This window comes from Varroa destructor, unplaced genomic scaffold, assembly GCF_002443255.2.
Source record: "Varroa destructor unplaced genomic scaffold, Vdes_3.0 BEIS01000003.1, whole genome shotgun sequence".
In the NCBI taxonomy this organism is placed as follows: domain Eukaryota; kingdom Metazoa; phylum Arthropoda; class Arachnida; order Mesostigmata; family Varroidae; genus Varroa; species Varroa destructor.
In genome coordinates this window covers 25643993-25664183 of record NW_019211456.1, presented here as the reverse complement: position 1 = coordinate 25664183, position 20191 = coordinate 25643993, and the positions used below count along the sequence as shown (strand labels likewise).

The window sequence follows — 20191 nt, the reverse complement described above, 5'->3', positions numbered from 1 at the left end:
TGTAAACCCGCTAGCCACTAGGAAGCATGATCTTCGCTGAAGCCTGATGAAAAGTTACCATCTCTGCCTGACTCGACGAAATAAAACACTGTAAATTTGCGAATAGGCTCACGTGGAGTTAGACGCCACCCGTCGCCCGAATCGGATCTCTTCTCTTGTTCAGACCTACTAAGTTGTTATTCGCAGTAACGAAATCCAATGATAACTTTATCTAACACTAGTGTGCTACTACAAATAGAAGATCGAAGTTCATGCAAAAATGCCCTTTTTGAAGATATTTTAATTTTCTAGCATCCGCCCCATAGAGCAAGCTCCGTTTTGCTCGTATAAATCACCGGGACTTTAGTCAGCCTCTTCGAAAATCAAATCCCGAAGCTTCCAATGTAAAGTAGGAACAATGAAATGTAAACCGGTGTGGAAGATTTTAGCACGATACCTAATCACGTGTTCATGATTGCACGTTGAGCCTTTTATTAAAGAGTCCCAAATGTACAAGCAGGTAAATGTTTCTTCGCGAAAGTTCAAAATTGTTTATAGCGGACTAAGGGATAGTCACCGTTGATCTGAGCACAATTATTAAGCAACCATCTGGCCTGAATTTTAATGCGGGAAGGTATGCAGACGCCGACAACACCCGATGATTTTGGATCAGCCATTGCTGTTCACATCATCCCGATTATTTTCTACTCGAGATCAAAATCGAGCGATCATCATCAAATTTCAAGCGGTGATAATCAGCTGAGATAAAAATCTTTAGCCATCGGGGGTTGTGGCGGATAATCGCAGGCCGAACGGATCACTGCTGTCCATCTGTGTTCCTATCGAACTAACAAAAACAATGGCCTTGCAACGTAAAGCTTTCGGCTTAGAACGAATCCGCAAACACATATGATTTGGTAGACCGACATCGTTGAAAGCCAGCAGAGCATTCGAAGCTCAAACAAATCAACTAACCTAAAAAAGGTAAAGTGAACCTTGTCTTCTGCTTCAGATTAAGCCGTAATCCTAATAGATAAACATGGAGGAATTCGCAGAGTTACAGGTGTTAGTACAAAATCATTCTGCGTGCAGTGGCTTACGTGAGTCCATCGCTTGTTTATCTACTCGGTGTCCTCTATTTCGAATAAGACCTCTTGTAGAATGCCAAAGCACACTGGCTCGAATAGGACTAGAATGATTTAAAGGCTCATCGTATTCAATCGGCTGTTGTTAGATGGGGTTTTTGTTACCATTACGCTACTTTAGGGTTGTGGTTTTCGCAGCAGCACAATGGTGAAGCAGTCCGTTTTTGATGAGAAACATCGCATGAGAAAATATCGCTTTGAAGTACAACATGGATTTAGTCGCCACCAGCTACCTAATCGACATGGTTTAGTCGCGCATAGATATGATTTTGAAAGTTCATGTCGCCCACCGATTCTTGCATTAAGACTCTACATTTTGGCGCTGTTAATGACTGCTTGCAGCCCACCGGAGGGCTTCCTCTGTTGAAGATTGCTTATTTATGATACTGTTCGATGGAACAACTGGCAGCCGCTGAAGAGACAAACTTCGTACCGAACTTTAACAGGCATATAAGCAAGGTGAGCTCTCACCATCACACTCGCATAGCACGTTTTTCATTATGGCCATTGTTGGACTCCAAACTCACACATTCACACCTAAATTACAGCTTCGCCTTTGTGTGTTTCCACCACAAACCGGTGCGGACCCTATTCGATAACGTCTTTCAAAAGAAGAACCTATATTTTCGAGTTGTTAACTTGCAACGTGTATAAATATATCTGCGTAGTAAATTCTCACTAATCGTTGAAAAGATAAATAAGAAGAAGATAAAAAAAGTGTTGTATCTCCAATCTTCAAAATAACAGCACATCAGCTACCGGATTAGTCGTTTTAAATCTAATTTTTATCTTTCATTAATTTTATTATAGTCAACATCTTCGCCACATGGCATCCTTCTGCGTCTTTTTGTTATCGGTATTAATCGAAGTGCTGACCATATATATTCGCTTGCTTCACGGTTGGATGTTATCAAACTATCGTCACCATCGTCACCAGCAGGAACGTCGACTCCATTTATAGTAGAAGCGCGAGCAACGTCCACGACAAGAGTTGTCTTCTTTTTATCGCACTTCGTTCGCTGGGTCCCCTCCATTCAGTTAATTTGATCTTACGTGCGCTGCCGTTTAGCTTGTTGCCATTTATCGTGCTATCACTTTTTTGGTGGTAACTCTTGGCACCATCAAAGGCAATCGCTTGTTGAGCTGCACTAGCCCCGGAACGAGGCCGCTTTACCTTTTGCTAGATAACAGCAGAACTCTGCAGCGTCCATCCGTCTGGAGCCGATACGGCAAGGGCAGCTTGACGATTCTGCCCGTCGACCAAACAATTAGATAGATGCAGATATATAAACGCACCAACAACTAGCTAGCTTATAGTAAATATGTTTCGACTTCGTCGATCTTACAAGATTTATATACACATTTATGTGTGTTTTGTGTGTATGTGTGCGTCTACTCAAAATGCTGTTCTTCCATCACCTGCTGAGGCAGGCAACGCTCGACAGGCAGCCCTGTCAAGAGGCCTTCCCAAACCGCGAGTCTTTATGCCCCTAAAATACTCGGCCGTCTAACCGAACATCATCAACTACCCATACAATTTTCAGCTCATTTGACGATCTTTTACTTCGGTCTACCACATACCCTACGAAAATGGGCCAGGAAGACGTCGTCAGAACCCACATCAACAGCGTGATAATGCCATTATTATACCTGTCTAACGTGTATCCCAGTATGAACGTAAGTGCTAAGTGAACAAGTTGCTGCGTGCGACAGAGTGAAGCAATAAGGCAAAAAAGTCTACTGGACGAACGTATCCAAAAAAAAAATAGCGACTCCACTGAAGAGATCGTAGACTCGGCGGGTAACCAAAATCTTTTGTTGCCGAAGCTGATTCAGAGTTGCTGAGGTCGAGGACGTGACAGCGCAAAACGATGTTAACAGCTTTAGACCTGACGAAAATCGAGGGCCGCGTCGACCGGGTAATAGGCAGACAGCGAAGAGCTAGCAGCGAAAGGAAGGGAGCTTCTTCCCGTAGGAAAGGCACGTTTCGTCTGAGGGAGGCGCCAAGCGACCAACAAATAGCCGTTGGCGTTTTGACAAATTCCCAGTCGTCGTTGCTACTGGGAGCTTAACGTTCATCGACTACAGCAACATGGGTCGGACATTAAAAACACATTTTCACGCCTCATAATTGAGACACCGCAGGTTTTGCTGCTAATAACACAAAGGACAATAGCTATTCTACTACAGAAAGGACGTTCCCAGACGCGTACGATATGTAAATATTTTTCTCTTTCTAGCCAGAGATAATCGCAAAAGCCGACTATAAGATTATGTAATTATCTGGATGATTTTATTAAAACATAAATCAATACCCAACAGAGATCTGGCAAAAAACTATTAGTGAATCCCGCTGAAATGCGCGCAGCCACTGCAGCTGACAATTTGAATGGCAGATATACGTTTTAATGAATCGTATTAAGATTGTTGGTTGATGGTAGCGTCAATCTCTTTACGATTCACAAAATTAAAAATTACTAGGAGAGCCTTTAAGCTTTTGTCGAACGAACGTTCATAAATAAACAAAAGACCTGGGCATAGAACTGGTGCGGAAGTTCCATTCTGTTCGTATATAACGCGCTAGATAGACGTATTAATCTACGTCTACCTGGCGCGTTTGGGCGTTCCACATAGAACTTGCGTAATATCGTAAATATGTGCTTTATTCGAAATTAACCAATATGGTGGTGGGAACACTGCCTACGGTTAGAGCAGCTGCCGTGGCTGTCGTGATAAAAACAAAAATAGTCAACGTACTCAAGAATGCGCGATCAACTAACGCCTGTTACTTTCTATTGTAACTTTTTAGGCATAAGGTAACCTTTAGGCAAAAGATGCTCTTAGTCACGGAATCAGCTCCAGATGCGTTCTTTTTTTAGGGAAGAGAGAGCGTAAACGTGTGTTATGTTTATTCAGAACAAACAACTCGCTAGTTGGCCGCTTGTATCCTGACTAAAGCCGGTTCGATTGGTCATTGCGTAGTTCGCGATCTAAATAGAAAGCGGGATTCCCCAGTGACAATAGGATCCATGAAGAAAGAAGTTGTGGTCGAAAAAATCGCTGATGAAAAAAATTTTTCTTTTTTTAATAGCCACCATATAATCCTTGCTGCGCAGAAAGCGTTGCAGACGGAGATTTTCAGAGACAATGTTCGGATACATATTTATGCTAAACGCCGACATATACTATAGGTAAGACCGGCGAATATACAATTACGATAGAGCCTTACAAATGAGTTTGAGCTGCATCAAACAAGTCCCCTTTGAATTTCTTTGGAGTTACTGTTCGAGAATACGTACAGGTATGTTGGACGGTAAGTTCTTAAGTTCTGCTTGAATGACATTTCTTTTTGGGAACTTCAGAGACATACACAGCTAGAGAACTGCTTGATTATTATTTAAAGGCCAATAAACGCTCCGTCTTTTTCTATTTGATGACAACTGGTAAGCCTCATACGACATCGAGCTGTGCGAAATCGAACGAAAACGTATGAACTTTTACTTACTGTATCCAAAAACGCTATTACATTGACAGGGTACCGCAGCGTCGACCCTCAGTATCGACTGGAAGGCGGCCGCTGTGTCAGTTGGGCGTATCAGCAGAATAGATTCAGATGGCGCGGCATTTTATATGAAGTTAATTAGCCAACTTAACGTTAGTTGTTCAATACCTTATTGTCGATGCTATTGAATAAGGCCGATATATCTCCTCCACAACGAATGTACGGTTTAACGTGATCTAACCGTGTCGATCAAAAGGGAGGTCCGCTTACGGGGTAGTGATGTTCCGAATTGTTCAAGTGCGTAACATAGATATGGGTGTCCGTCGACAACTTTAGGACAGACAAACAGAGAAAACCAAATGAATATAAGAGATCTTTAGCAATGAAAACACGTTGTAGTATTAGGACACTTCGCAATGGCTTGATTCCATTGATTTCCCATTGCTAATTGTCCGCACTAAAAGCCTATTATTCGTGCTGCGGTAAGGACCAAATTGAGTGTATCGCCAGTAGGAAGGAGCCGAGTAACTGATATTTTCGGCTTGAGCGTCTCGGCATAATTTTTCGTTAAACAACGAAGGGCCAATTCAGCCAAAATACACTTGTATTACTCTCACAGATTAGTTCTGCGAAGCTTTCATTCGAACTTTCCTACCGAGAAAGTTATATAACATGTCGATCTTGTGGCAGTGTTGGTTTCACAGACAGCGATCCTGGTGTCTACAGAGACGTTCCTCTATATCACTATATATAGTATGTATCACTTTCCTATTTACTTGATGGGCTACTGCGCATAAAAAACGTTTTCGTCCCTTCCCACGATGCTGTTTGGCTAGCTCTAAAGGCAATCCCGGTTTTTTCTGAATCTCAAAACATTTCAAGGTACCTGAAGTTGCTCACGCCTTCGTGCAGCCGTGATCAGTCTTCGTCTAGGGGTCGCACTTGCGCTCACTGTGTTAACATTGTACAAATTGCAGAGCATACTTGCTGGATGCATTGCAGGAATTACCCTTGTTGTCATTCTACGCGCAGTTTGTAATGAACCTACCTGTGTCCTATGCCGTCTGCTTACTTTGCTATAATTTCGAACGAGTAAGTCGTTCGACGTTGACTAAAAACGTACGACGACGTTTCGTACGTAAATCTTCATTTTATATGCCTGTAGATCTGTCTGTTAACAGCTGCTTGGTGATACATCAAAAATCTGTTTATTTCTCTTATTGAGTCAAACCTCAATAATCAGTTTCTGGCTGTTATCGGCAAACATCTCCTTTACATTTATGACCCTCTGCGGCTTGATCAGAATGACCAGTTTCAGCTTTTCCGTCACACTTCACACACACATTTGCTCAAGCCGAATTTGAAATCGTTATCGCAAATGTAAGAACACACACGCATGCACACAATGGCCCTATATATACAATATTTATCGATCGGCACAAGGCTTACCACCAAGAGCCCTTTCTGTTTATTTTTCCATTTCGTATTTCTTGTCCTTCCTGCTCTTTTTCATTGTCTTCGTCCACACTTTACATTGATCGACCGATTTACCTCTCTATATAAACGCTCTTCTGTGTGTTTAATAGTCCACAGACGCTCTTACGGTGTAAAACGCGCATAGTTGCTTACCTATTACCCGTTTGTTTTTTCTTACAAACGTCAATTACTGCGGCTGCTTTATCTATGTTTGTTTGTATTGTGGATGTCCGAATATGGCCTTTGCGATGGTCATGGCTGGGCTCTGAGAACCAACATTTTCTCTGCATTCGTCAGCCTATCAGCCTGGTTCGCACCTTTCCTTTCATTTTTTAATTTGTTATTCTTTGTCGCATTTGGCTTTTAGTTCTTTTAGCATTATCCTGTTGCTCCCTTCTATTTATATTTCAGTTGCCTTATTTGCTTCGATTCGCCTGTTTTACCTGCGTCGGATCCGTCTGACTAAAGCTAGCTAGACTTAAAGCGAATTTTTATGCTTTTTCATCTGCTTTTTCCCAATTTTGCTTCTGTTACTCGCTGTTCTCGTTCTGCTGGTTGTGATGATAACTATTAGTTGCGATGGTTGGCAAAGACGCTGGCTACTCCGTTCCATGGCGTGCTACCTGCGGTCAAGGTCTGTTTAGGTCGATCGAGAGGCTCACGTATGATCCACCGAGTCACTTATCCGGAGCACTAACCCTGTACATCGACAGCAGCAATAACTGCAGCAAATGGTAGCGCTAACCCTCGCTTAGATGACCGGATCGTAGTACTCTTGTGTTTGTTCAACGGAATCTCCACGTTTTTTACGCCGGTGAAGACACAGGCTGAAGACTATCCACGGTACCCGATCCAATCGGTTTTTGCTTGTTGGTCGATGACTGCCCGAAACTGTTGATCCGTTTTTGCCAATGATCCCTTTGGCTTCGTTGTTGCTATTGCTGTTGTTATTGTTGTCGTCTCTTGTTGAACCACTTTTATAACCTTCAGATCTCGTTGCCTTTCCTCACCTTAACCAGAACTTTCCCAAATCTTTGTGAGTCGTCGTTCTGATAGACCAGCGATTTTTCGCTTGTTTTTTTGATATATACTGCGCGAGAGCTCACTACACTCTGGCCACAACCAGCATCGGCGGCTGTTAGTGACCACGTACTACGATGTGTCACGGTGCGTACGAGACGCCAGCTAAGCTTCTCATAGTCATTGGTTTCTTTCTATCCGTTGCTGTATACAGGTTTTTCCTTTTTTAAAGAAAAAAAAGAGGCCCGTACTACGATCGAGTAGACCGAAACTGTTGAGGCCACCGAAGACTGTTCGACGTGAGTAGCGTTCAATGCTATTTCGACTTTTTGTTTCTCTTCGCTGTCAGTAAGGTTTCTGCCGGCGTCAGCTATCGTTCGCGTCTTCGCCAATAGCCTTTTTCAGCGGCTGTCATCGCCACTAACGAGGTAGCGCAACCAAATGAAGTCAGTTAGGGCGCGCCTTTGAAGCACCGTCCATCCTTCCGAAGTGAGGGCTCGTGAGGAAAAATAGGCTTGTCTTCATCGAAGATCGGAAGATAGTGGCACCCAACAATTGCTGAAGGCGATGAAAATCGCCTTACGTTATAATGGTCAGCGTAAAGCTATTTTTTGCACGAAATGTTTTCACTACCATCGTTGTTATAACAGAGCGTTCTCTTTGAGGCATATGGCAAAACGGCATGCATTTAATATAGAACTAAGGAGACGTGAGTATTAAGAACACAGCGCAGCTCACTTAAAAAATATAGAAAATGAAGGGATATTATACGAATAGTTTCTTCTTGCTTTCGTATATTTTGGTAACAACTTGAACATAATTAAGCGTTTACGGCTTGAGTCAGCAAGGTAAGCACGATTATGTTGTGAATAGATTTGTTAATGGTCAATGGACCGTGTGCTAGGGTTTACCAAATCTCCTAACTATTACCATTCAGTGCGAACAAACGAATAGCCAACCTTAGTTTCATTGACTTTTGAAGACAAATCCGTACATCTGTGAGTTTTGACTAGGTTTGGTAGGTTTCAGAAGGAAAGTATTTCCTGGAGATATAACAGCATATTTCGAGAGTCGCGGTAACTGGGTCGAAGGGCTAAGATGTGCGTTGTTGCGTTCGCCTTTGAAACTGAGTTAAGCCGAGTTAATGTCAAATAAAGGCCTTCTCTGATTGGCCTGGTTCATACGCTTTCTTTTAGTAACGTTAACTCATGTATCGCCACGCTTCTGTATACCCATCTAATATAGAGCATCCGAGAAGGACGCCGAGGTCAACCCTACATCAGGATAAATTCTATATTGAAACGACAACAGCAAACTCGCCCTTGTTTGTTGGCATAAAAATGACACAATCACAGCTAAGCAAGGCGTAATAAACAGCTTTTCAATCATCTACTTCGACACAGTCCGCTATATAAGGAAAGCATCTAACATGTAAGTATACGGGGGGCAGGTTACTTTTCTGTCCTATCAAAAGCAGGCGCGTAGTTCTAAACGTAACCGTTTTCAAAAGTTTTCCAAATAGTCTGTAAAATACGTCCAACATCCGTGGGCATTTGAGTTTTCCTCAAAAGAATTTCCTTGACAGGCCGTCGCATCACATTCGAGCATGGATAGATAGATATACACAAGCCTATACTGTCTGTCACTTGTAAAGGGTTTCTGTGAGAGTTTCTGTTTCTCTGCGCGGGCGAACACGCTCTCAATATGTCTCCATTTAGCTACTAACCAGCCGTATCTGTGCCAATGGGCACACAGGCAATTAATGCAATCACAGCGCTTTCATGCTGATGCAGAAGTCTGCTCCATGCTGCTTTTTTTTGACTCTTCGATATCCAATGCGCGCCCCGCTTAGCTAACGAAGATCGTGGAGAGACAACTCAACTACGACATCAGCGATCAATGAGCGATCGTGACAACCCGCATGACCACCCGGACCAATGGAGGACCCATCTGTTATGGTATCCTGGCCAATGGCAAGCCTTTTATCCTGTTCGCCCCTAGAGGGCCAGTGAACGCTATAGAGCAGGCGCTCAGTTAGAGGCCTCGGTTCTCAAGCCAGTCAACCTGCCCCGTATAGCTCCTTAGTTGCCCCATCCGGTCCACCTCATGAATACATCAGTGCCATACAATATGTATTAATATCGGCTCTACCTACTTCTTCAGCAGCTGTCTTCGTATCATGGGCTACGAGGCATCCTGCGCCGTCCGATTCAGGGCTGACAGCTATACGGCTGCCGCGAATGGACACAGAACACAATACGCGTAATTGAGACCGGCGTAGCAGTTGGCTACGCTATTACTCATCACTCATCAGTATGGTACGGATCATTCTGTACAGTAAGTGTTTGTATCGTTAAAGCTTTCTGTTTCTCTACTATCTCCAGAAAATTTTCAATAGGCAGTTGGATGGCGGGAAGAAGCACGACAAAGCGTGTTTATAATGTATGCATGAATAGCGAGAACAGTACCTAATGCAGTACGAACATCGAGCGTCCATTGCAAAATATGTGCACCAATACAGAGTACAGTTCAGCTGTCGTTATACGCAAAAGCTGACCAAAGTGGCCAGCTTGTTCGCGATCAGTGGTCAACTACGACTCAAACTTTGTTTGAACAACAAAGTTTGATTCGCAGGACAAAGAGGATGGTACAGATGACAACGATATTTATCTTTCCTACAATTGTAAATGTAGATAACATGGCAGCTATAGCTGACTACGGGCACACCCCGTCTGGAGAGAGCAACTGTAATATCTGGTTCTTGTGTTTCCCGCTTTTTTGCCTGTGGTTCTCAACAAACGTCGTCAACAAGGAAACAACAAAGATAACCTTAGCAGTAATGGCGCGTCGATGAGGGCTTGTAGCTATTTGTTAACTTACCAGCCCCCTTCCACAAAAACACTGCGTCGATTTACGGTATGACCGTTTGTTAGACAGGAAATGCAATTCTCTTGGATACTTACGCCAAGACCCCGTTTGTTAGTCACGGCACGTTCTTCATTAACTGCGTCGACTCGAACGGACGTTGTGAGGCAGTTAAGCTTTCAGCATACGAAATGGGAAACCCATTTGGGCGCTGAAGCCCGAAGGCGTGCGATATGTCGTTGTCCGTGGCTTCAACTCAGTTTTTTTCTGGGCAACCCCATCTCCTCCCACAAAACCCAAAGAAGGGAGTTAAAGCAAAAATAGCTACATCGTTTTCGTTCGCAGCGTTCGTACGTTTGGCGGTTAGTTCACGCCTTGTCGAAAACATGATTTACGATCCCCACATGTAACTGCTATCGGATAGAGGTAATCCGATGTAGATTTCTCTTCACACACACACCTAGGCACACGCGGGCATATATAGGCAGGTGCGCTATAATAGCTAATAAATATTTAACGTAAGATTTTTCGCCAAAATGACGCCGAGGATGACGACACATTGTTAAAATGTTGTCACCAACCGACACGTTGACTACATTTATCATGGGCGACAGGATGGTAACCAGCAGAGATGGTCGTCTGTAGTAATGTTGAGAGTCCATTACTAGCTTAATGAAGATCACTACCATTGTTATCGTGGTGCCGTTGAATCTCTGTTGCTACTCTCCGTTTGCCGTAGCTGAGCTGCACAATCAGATTCAGAAATATTCATCTTCAGAGAGCATGCTATTTTTAATGGAGCTTCAGTGATTGACACGTTATATAGGAACATGTCTTAATCGATCGAAACTGTGCAAGCCGCTACATCGGCTACATGCACATGAGGTTTTTTATTATTATTTTATTTATTAACATATAAATATTTTAAACATAAGATATATATATCTTCAGAGGATCGGCTCTGTAAGTAGTGACAGCTGCAGGTGATACTTTATTTTGACAGAGGTCGTTCAGAAATTCAAGCAGCTCTAGTAAAGATTCATCAAAGCCTAAGAGTTTTGATAGAAAACTATGATGCCCTTCTATGTCTGTACATAGACAGTAGCATGCAATTCAACATAAAAAAAAAAGAAATATTATTTAGTTCCTTGTGGCTGGCCCCTTTCAAATCGCAACTAGCTAATGCATTGGGCTTTAGAGAATGGAAAAATACACGAACTTGGATTAGTTTTTCATCAAATATGTACTTTACGTACATTTTAATGTTAAATTTGTGTAAAAATTATGCCATATATGCCCGTACCCATTAATCTGCCGTGACACTAACCTCACCCATAAAATCCGTTGGAAACGTGAGCAGAAGATAATGTATGTCTGTAGAACGCTGTCTTGAACGCGGCTGGCACCGGCCTTCCCTCCCTCTACAGAGCAGCCTCCGAAGACTTTCAGCGTTTCCGAAGTCGCCTACAGTTAGTTTTCGAAAAGACTGCTTTCAGCCTATGGCAAAAACTATAATCAACAGTTATGTCAGGTTTTTTCCATATATATATGCGTATCCTTACCATTTTTTATTCCACGAACGAAAATCAAGCTTAGAAATTCTCTATTCTACGTCGGTCTAGATATGGATAGCTGGCAATAATTCGGGTAAGGGTAACTCCGTTAAATTAAATTTAGCATACCAATGTTCAAAATGCGGTAGAAAAGTGATATTCGGGCTCTGCTGTCCTCACGAAAATGAATCTCAGCGGTGTTTTTTTCGGAGATTATTGGATATTTTGGATAGGGGGGTAGCGGGGCGTCGGTCTTAAAACTGGCATCATCCCTACAAATCACCACAAGAATATTGTTCGTATTTTATTAGAAGCCACAATAAACTAAAATATTCATGGGCCTGAAAGAAACTTGGGATTGTGTTTTAAAAACGGTTTTAAATATATCTCGTGGAGTTTACGAGAATAATCGAATGGCAAGAGCCGTATAACTGAGAGAAATGGGCTCTGTATAGTAGACACTAAGTGCCAGTCTTAGAAAAAAAAAGATCGATTTCTATCTTTTCTGTGTAGGTACATCAACACGACTCATTCGTTTTTTCCTTGGTTGATTTTTCGGGTGGACTACGGTTTGTGGGTCTATTCAAAGCTCATCATTTGATAATAGTAAAGCAATCATGATTGGGTAATGGGTCAACACTAGAAAATTCATAACTTAATTCATTGGATTCGAGAACGGCATCGCTGATGCCGGCATGCTAACGGATCAACTGCCAAGTTACAGAACGCAGATATCGTAACAGTCATAGCAAGGCCATTGAATTATTAAAAAAAAACTGCTAAAAGGATTACATAATAAGGCCATTAAATGACTCTTTGTCTTTGACATTGTTCATGTATTGAGCTTTGAAGATAGAATGTAAAGAGTTGTAACGGGAAAATCGTAGTAGTTTAACCAGGATGACTGCAACCGAGTAAACGCGTAACAGGCTAAATCAAACCATGCCTGCTTCACATTAGCAAGAAGTTCAGATTTAACTTCTTGCTAATGTGAAAACATGTGCTGGACATATGAAGGACTATAGGCTAGAAAGGAACAAATAACAGCATGAGATGAGTTGCTTTGCTAGAGAAAAACGCCGGATGACGGCAACAACCTGATTCAAATATTCCATACATAAAATATAATAGTAATCATATGATTTTGCTTTATTCACGCAGGCTCATGATCTGGTAAGTAAGATTTCTTCTTAAAATGAATTGACAGTTTTTGTTAGGTAGGCTTAAACATAAATTTTAAGAATTATAGACATATTTACGGCCTTTGGATCGAAGTGCAACTTTTCGATGGTACGTGTATTTTGTCAGAACGTTCGTTCTTCGTGTGAGACTTACTTATCTAGTAAAGGCTTAAGCACTTACGAATACGAAGTTTATCTTTAATCTTGACTGGTTCTTCGTAACAAAATTTTAGGCCCTTAGTTGCTTTTAAGCAGGGAGCGGGACGTCGGAATTCAAACCTAGATGAACTTATGCATTTCCAAACTTAGTAAGCAAACTACTACACGTAGATTCTCTTGCGGACAGAGGACACTAACCCTGGACGATATATTTAGCATTTACCACAATCTATACTACAGACCTTATTCAAATCCTTTTATCGCTTTTCTATATTGCTATCTACTGAGCTGAAAAGATCTAGTACGTATGCAATAAGATGACGCGTGTTATGGCTACTGATCAACATAGGTCTCTCTCTGTTTACGTAAGCAGTAAACGTATAAAAGCAGGAGCACGTGTTGTGTATAATGTAAGGTCCTAAATGGTTAGCCAGTTCACACAGGCCAACAAAATGTCGTACATGTGGAGAATTGATTTAAAAAAGATAAATAAAGCAAAATTATATTCTGATTATGACTAGCAAGTTTGACGACGCAGTGCATTGCCATAATAACCGAACTTGACGGTACGTACTCTTGCTCATAAATGAAAAAGACCACTCTATCCGTGTGGTGCGTTGCAGTAACGATGAATCGGTCAACGCCGTATAACATCGTCATGTCTGGATGTCGAATAACGCCGCATCGATCCTTGAGAATTACTCCTAGTTCATCAGAGTCGCATGAAAGTTGATTGTTATTTGTTTGTATGTATCGATCTACGTATGTTTGCAGTTGGTAAGTAAAATCTGATTTAGAACTCAGTATGTTCAGAGAATCTGAGCCACGGCAACGGCTCGAATTTTCCATGTTAAAAAAATGCATATAGGAACGCTTTTACATGATTTAATGCTTAAGTACAAACATTTGACAGTTTTCATGCTTTCTTAGGAATAAACATAGCATAGAAACATTCGATCGTTACTAGCTACTTCAAAGTTATGTATGTTAGCCTTGCCGATTCGGTTACCACCTTTAATACCACGGTGCAACGTTACTCATTCAACAGAATCTCACATCTTTAAATTAGAAGCGGACTGTTTTTTAAATCAGCTAGATCCTGAGGGCTTGAATTAAATTCTTCATTTTAGATAGGTCATGTCTCAACAGCAAACTGAACAGGAGACCCATAAAAGCTAAGGTCACAGTTACCTAAGCATTTCAAAGCATGATTCAAAACTTCATTACCTAAGTGTTTCTGCTCCTCCATGCGGGATACGCATCACGATTAATTGTCAAGATAACACGAAACGATGTCAGCGATTTCTTTTTTCTCATTCTATTTATTTAAGAGAACCAATAGAAGAAGCACTCCGTTAACGAGTAGATTCAAATGCACGCTTCGTTTGACAGCACTCGTCTAGCTAAACATCCGAAGTAGTTGTAGAGTCGTTCTGGTTACGGTATCTAAGCAACGATCAATATCAGCACGTTAACTGAGTCAACCGCAAGTTTGAATTGGCAGAAGGAGCTGCTGAAGCGTTAGCATGAGCACTCCCTCGTTCCTCTTCTCGGACTAACTCACAGCACGTCCTTGTACGCCCACGAGCAACGCGGGTTATCAGAAACGCCTACGTCTCTGTGCTATACGCCCCGTACGTCCGCTCCTTCTAAACGCTCCCAGATTCTATGCGTAGTGCACCCCCTGCTGGGCTAGAGACCCCTAGCTCAAGTGAGAATGCCCATGTTAGGTATTTGTTGAGTTTTGCTGGCTAACTAGCCCGACAACAACAGTTCTAGGGCCTGTTTCTCGAACAAGATCAATCTGATCGCGCCGAGTGGAACGCAGCACAATTTACAACACTTTTTTTCAACACACATAGACAAACTTAGTATCGATGCCTATTCTATAGGAGAGCCTAGCCATATTCATCGAGGACTATGGATGTGCAGCTTTAAGAGACCGAAACCAGTAAATGATTTCGACCATTGTGGTGGTAACATATGAACGTTGCTTAAGGATCCGCATGAAAAAATAAAAACAAACAATGACATCGACTAATACAGTAAGCAAAGCATGTTTCTAGATAGTTCGATGCAATGTTCTTCAAAGGTACCTAACTTGGATTTCACTTTGGCATGACGAGTTATTGAAATCGTTATAAACAACAACGCAATGAAACGCAATAGAACGAATAAAGCGTTGTATAGTGTAGGAGAGTAGATATCGGGCCGCTTTTGCCGACGCGGTTTATACCACAAGTCTAGCGTACTTTCCCACCACTTGAGCACTTGTCCGGCAGGCGTATTTACGGACAATGAAAAGACCTATGGTTGGCGGTGTCCGACCAACTCAGAGCTGTTGTAGGGTGTTATGCGGCGGAGTCTGGGGGCGGCATTACCTTCACGGGCGCAGTAACCGCTCACCAAGGAGTTTTGTACATTGGGGTGTTCTAAAGGTGACCCACATAGAAACCAGGTCCTTGTCAAACAGAAAGGCTCTTCAATACTCTCACGTTACTTGAAGACATCTAGTACGATGGGTAATGAGCATAAGGCTGATGATAACACCCAGATAATATTTAAAAGGTTTCAATTTTAACTTGATCACTGTTAACAATTGATTACGGCAATACTGTTTCAAAGCAAAAAGGATATACCATAACACATAATCAGTTTATTTTCAGCCATTCTTGTTACGCAGCTGCAGATTAACCAAAGCAGCAGCATGGGCATTCTTTTCTCTTTTCCTCGGTGGAATCTTTCCTCGGTGGAATTAAACTATGGTTATGGACATCCATTGTCAGACCGTGGAGCAGCTTTACGAGCTTATCAATTAGGCCCAATGGAAAGGAAGGCTCAATATTGAGCATCAAATTGTTGCAAATACTGTAAAATCTTGCTGCGTTTGCGGGTCTTTTTTCATTGCGGGTTGTACGACTGTAACATAGCAGGCTACATTTGTGGCTTTAACTCGGCTTTAATGATAAAATGTCGCCACTTTTTCGAGAGTACTGCATACCTATACATAGATAAACGAGTGAAATAGCTTCACCATTGTTAACAACTATAGGACTGTTTGTGTTCCTTAATTGTGCGTTTGGCCTCCGGCTTTGCAGGCGACACCTTGCTTTTGCACTAGAGTTCGTGCAGAAAAAAATCAAGTTGAAATAGTTCAACTACGGATTGCTTTCTGCACGAACTCTGGTGCAAGAGCAAGGTGCTGCCTGCGAAGCCAGAGGCGAAAGGCACAATTAAGGAACTTACTACTAAAGCACGAACAGTCCTATAGTTGTCAACAATGGTGAAGCAATATTATATTTCTCAACTTGAAAGTTCTCATATTGAGTATGTACGAAAATAATTGCTTACATACTCGACGTTCTTGATTGAGTCAGAATTATATAGTATTTTCTTTTCAGTAATACGAGAACACACAAAACGTTGTTATCTTATTATAAAGCTCATTACGTAGGTGAGTCAGCACAAAGTCCTCATTTAAGATGAGCTTACCTCGAGAACGTTCAGCGTAAGTTTCTATAGTAGAAATATCTGAAATACAATGAATAATGATTAGAGTCATCTAAAGACAGGTGTCGTATCCGCTAACGGCTGCAAGCGGAACAGGCACCAGGTACCGTGAGAACAACAACAACAACAACAACAACAACAACAACTACCGCATTAGGTATTATAGGATGTCCGAAATTCTTTGTAGTAAAGACACTGTTTTGTAGGTTAGGAATAAATCGAAGTTAATCACATCGAATTTTTATGCTCGAACGTGAAAGTCTTATACTGGATTTGTTTTTGCTAGCTTAGCTCCTACCGAAACACTTTCGCACATAACACGTACTTGCGGTCAATGCATCCGGAATTAGAGATGTACAGGACACTGCTAAAACAAAAAAAAACAAATGAAAATAATATTAGATTGATCTTTACCTTCGGCCTGCGGGTCCGAGTTGGTCTGTTGCCCACGCATTCACCCCGCTCCCGAGGCAATGAATCAAATTAGAATTCGCGTGACGTTTCAGCGACGCGCGTGGATACAACAAAATACTGCCGTCAAGAATACGTTCCTGAATGGTAAACTGATCTCAATATCTGACTGACGTCAAGCCCGTCCGTCCATTCATTAGCAATTACTACCCGTCGATTATACTTACAGACAAAACAACTACGGTCGAAAGTCCTCATCGAGTGACGGCTATCGATGCGTACAGCTCAGACGAGGCTGTTTCCATATGTCATATGATGGAATTGCATTATAACATTGGTTCAATCTTTGCGATCCATAAAAAGGTCGCAGTAATGTCCGACTGATTGTAGCCTTAGCGTCTGTCTTGAGAACAGGGTTTCATTTTTGTGTAAGCGTACAAGGTAGTTTTTGCACTGCCCAGAATGGTTTCTCTTCTCAGTTCCCTTGTGCCAGTCATTTCAAATACTTTTTTCTTTCTTTCTTTATTAGGTAGTGTAAGTTATTTATTCTTAGTGCTTTTGATGAGGTTTTTTCCCTGAATATCCATATTTTTAAATTTTAAACCTTGTAAGATTGATGTTGTACGCCATCGAGAGCACCTTCGCACATTTTCTGAGATTCATTCAGAATTCAGAACTAGCCTTGCTGTACCCACGAATGGTTTTATTGTTTGCATTCATATGACCCGGATCTTCGTTTTTATTTTCTATTTTCAAGCCGGACCCAAGGAGCATCAGCACCATCTATGTAGTGGTGTTCCTTTGACATAGCCTATTTTCGACACGCAATTCCCGCTAATACAAAAAACCAAATTAACTGGGTTGTTCAATAATTCCCAATAGAAAAAAAAGTCGATATATTGGATCCGAGGCGCGAGGTGTCGCGCTTCTTTGGGTTCGAAGCGAAAATTACGCGTCTTTCACACGCTTGCTAACATCTAGCGACTTGTGCTTGGCCCGTTGTAATCCAGTAGGTAACTTCAGGACACGTGATGGTCTAAGTTTGCGCACTTCATTTCGCGCTGAAAATGGCCAGGCGGAAGCGATGCCTAACAATTCAAATATCGGACGTCAAACACGAAGCAAAGCAAAAAACACTTGCAAATAAATTTGCCAAAAAATTACTCCGGAGTAACCGACTCGGTCGCTATTCATTTGCGCATACACGTCCCATCACCATGATTACTGCTACTATTATCCCTGTGTATTTTCAGCCCAAACAGTCAGTGTATGTATACGATAGCCAAAATATATTTATAAATATACATTACATATGGCATAGTAGGTAGATAAGAAGACAGAATAGGTCTTGATTGATAGCCTTATTGTTAGTCGCACCTTGACATTTATTATATAAATAGTACATTTGACGCGTACGTATGTCCGATATGGACTCCAAGCTAGGCTCAATTCGTATAGAATAGATCGTCTACACATAACGAGGTGACAACAAGCCAAGTAGATGCAGAGGTACGCAGCGGTGATTGACTATAGACAAAGGATCGAAACTCGCATCGTTCACCGACAACGCTGGTCCGCGTTTGACCTGTATTGCCTATTGCCGTAGCAGCCAATGTCGCACACCTGTTGAATGCGTTTATGTTCAGAGGATCTGCGCGTCTGCATGTTTGTGTATATGTCTATGTGTGTCTATGTAAGTATACCTTCACTACGATCGTCCACTACAACCTAAAACAGGAAGAAAAATAGAGATTAAAACGAAAATCCCTAGAAGAGATTGCTTAGAGCGTCCCTGTTAAATCCTGGATCGAAGTTGAGCTTGTTCGTCGCCTTTTGTCCGGTCTTCTCTCTTTCCACTGGTCGGCTGAGCCAATATTTGACATAACACTCACAGCCGTAGCAGCTACTCTGCTACAGCTGCCATTTTATTTCGGCGGGTAGGGGAGGGGGAGGTACCACCCGATCTCGCATAGCCAATATTGGCTGAAAGAAGAGATGGTATTTGAATACTTGAGGTGACTGACTGACTGACTGACTGACTGACTGGCTGGCTGGTTGGCTGTCTGTCTGTCTGTCTGTCTCTCTAGCGGTTTAGGAGATGTTCGTCGTACTGCTGATACGAAACGTTGAGTGTTGATTAGCATGTGTTAGTGATTATTCGGGTACCGGTAGGGGTCGCACCATTCTGCTACTTCGCGGCACAGGCACATCTGGACTACGTTTAGAGTGATATGCATATGTGTGTGTGTGTGTATTACTTCTGCAGGTACCCGGATAGAATTGGGAGCTAGCTGACAATTTCCCAAAGATATATCAATCATGTTAAGTGAAAATAACCGCAGTAACAAGGTCTGATGGCCAGCGTTCCATCCATACAACCGATTCCGACTATTCGTTGTACAGCGACAGCGAACGAGCATTTCAGTGTCCGCGAAGTATACAGGATCAGGCACTGGATTCTTATTCGAAGGCTTTTTATTATTCAATTACATATGCTGGAACACCTATTTCAATAGGATCGTTTCACAGTGGCAAACCCGTTTTCAGATTTCAGAGCTTTTGTCATAAAACAGTTACATGGTCTAAGCAGCTTCGATGACTATGGGATCGCAGTTATCACGGACCGATCTATCAGCTAGACCTTCCATAGTTTATTGAGCCAAATTAACTATGCTGATCTCATGCTCGTTATATCATATAAGGCTCAAACCCAGCATTCAGTTGATCTATTAAGCATAAAGAGTTTTCTTTTCTCGTCTGTTCCAGATCTCTTCTTAAATGAACAAATTTGGATCTTTGCTACTCTATTTTAGGCTCAGAGAATCATTGTACACCAAAGCAGCTTCTGACAGGGGTGTCCCTGATTTGATGACTGATTGGATTGCTGGGCCAGCTCTCTAAACATTGACAATTTTTTTGCAAAGCTTAGACCCTGACATCTGCTTGCCTAACTTTCTCAAACTTAGAAACCCGAGACAAGGGGTCCGCTATTATAGCTGTTTTAATCCATTGTACTCTCGACTGTCTACGCGACATCGATAGGATGTCAACAGGAACTTTGGAAGTTGGTAACAAATCAGTCCGCCCGTATGATTGCGGTTTCGACGTTTATGAAGCCTACGAAGCCACCTATCGTACTACGATAGAGAAAAGTTACTCTGTGATGCTTCACTCATGCGTTACTATAGTTTTACTAAAATTTTGCACTTAAAAGGTAAGACTTAATAATTGTCTCTGACGAACCAAACAATATCAAAAGGTCATGGTCTGCAGGGCCAACACCAAGCAACAACTGCCTGTTGAAGGTATGATACTACTACTATTTATAACGTGACAGCCCGGTAGCAATGTTCACTTGGGCTCCACTTCAAAAGATAGACACTTCGATGG

At 42.0% G+C, this 20191-nt stretch overlaps 1 protein-coding gene and 1 long non-coding RNA gene across 4 annotated transcripts in view; one reads left to right on the top strand and one right to left on the bottom strand.

Annotated features, from left to right (window-relative positions):
• The window catches only part of LOC111246790 (uncharacterized), a 96213-nt gene that overhangs the window by 7186 nt on the left and 68836 nt on the right, over nt 1-20191 (bottom strand). For all 3 annotated transcript variants that reach the window (XR_015324997.1, XM_086985345.1, XM_086985346.1), the window contains exons 2-6: nt 16716-16757; nt 16373-16411; nt 13455-13584; nt 11670-11812; nt 11315-11451 (exon numbers count right to left, since the gene is read on the bottom strand). Coding sequence is in view for 2 of the 3 variants with exons in the window: in XM_086985345.1 (XP_086841471.1) it covers nt 11315-11451; nt 11670-11812; nt 13455-13584; nt 16373-16411; nt 16716-16757 (491 nt within the window). In the remaining variant the exon portion in view is untranslated. The remainder of the gene's footprint in view (nt 1-11314; nt 11452-11669; nt 11813-13454; nt 13585-16372; nt 16412-16715; nt 16758-20191) is intronic.
• On the top strand, nt 5239-9424 carry LOC111246792 (uncharacterized). Its single transcript, XR_002671807.2, has 3 exons — nt 5239-5379; nt 8368-8553; nt 9286-9424. It is a non-coding gene; the product is annotated as an uncharacterized LOC111246792 (long non-coding RNA).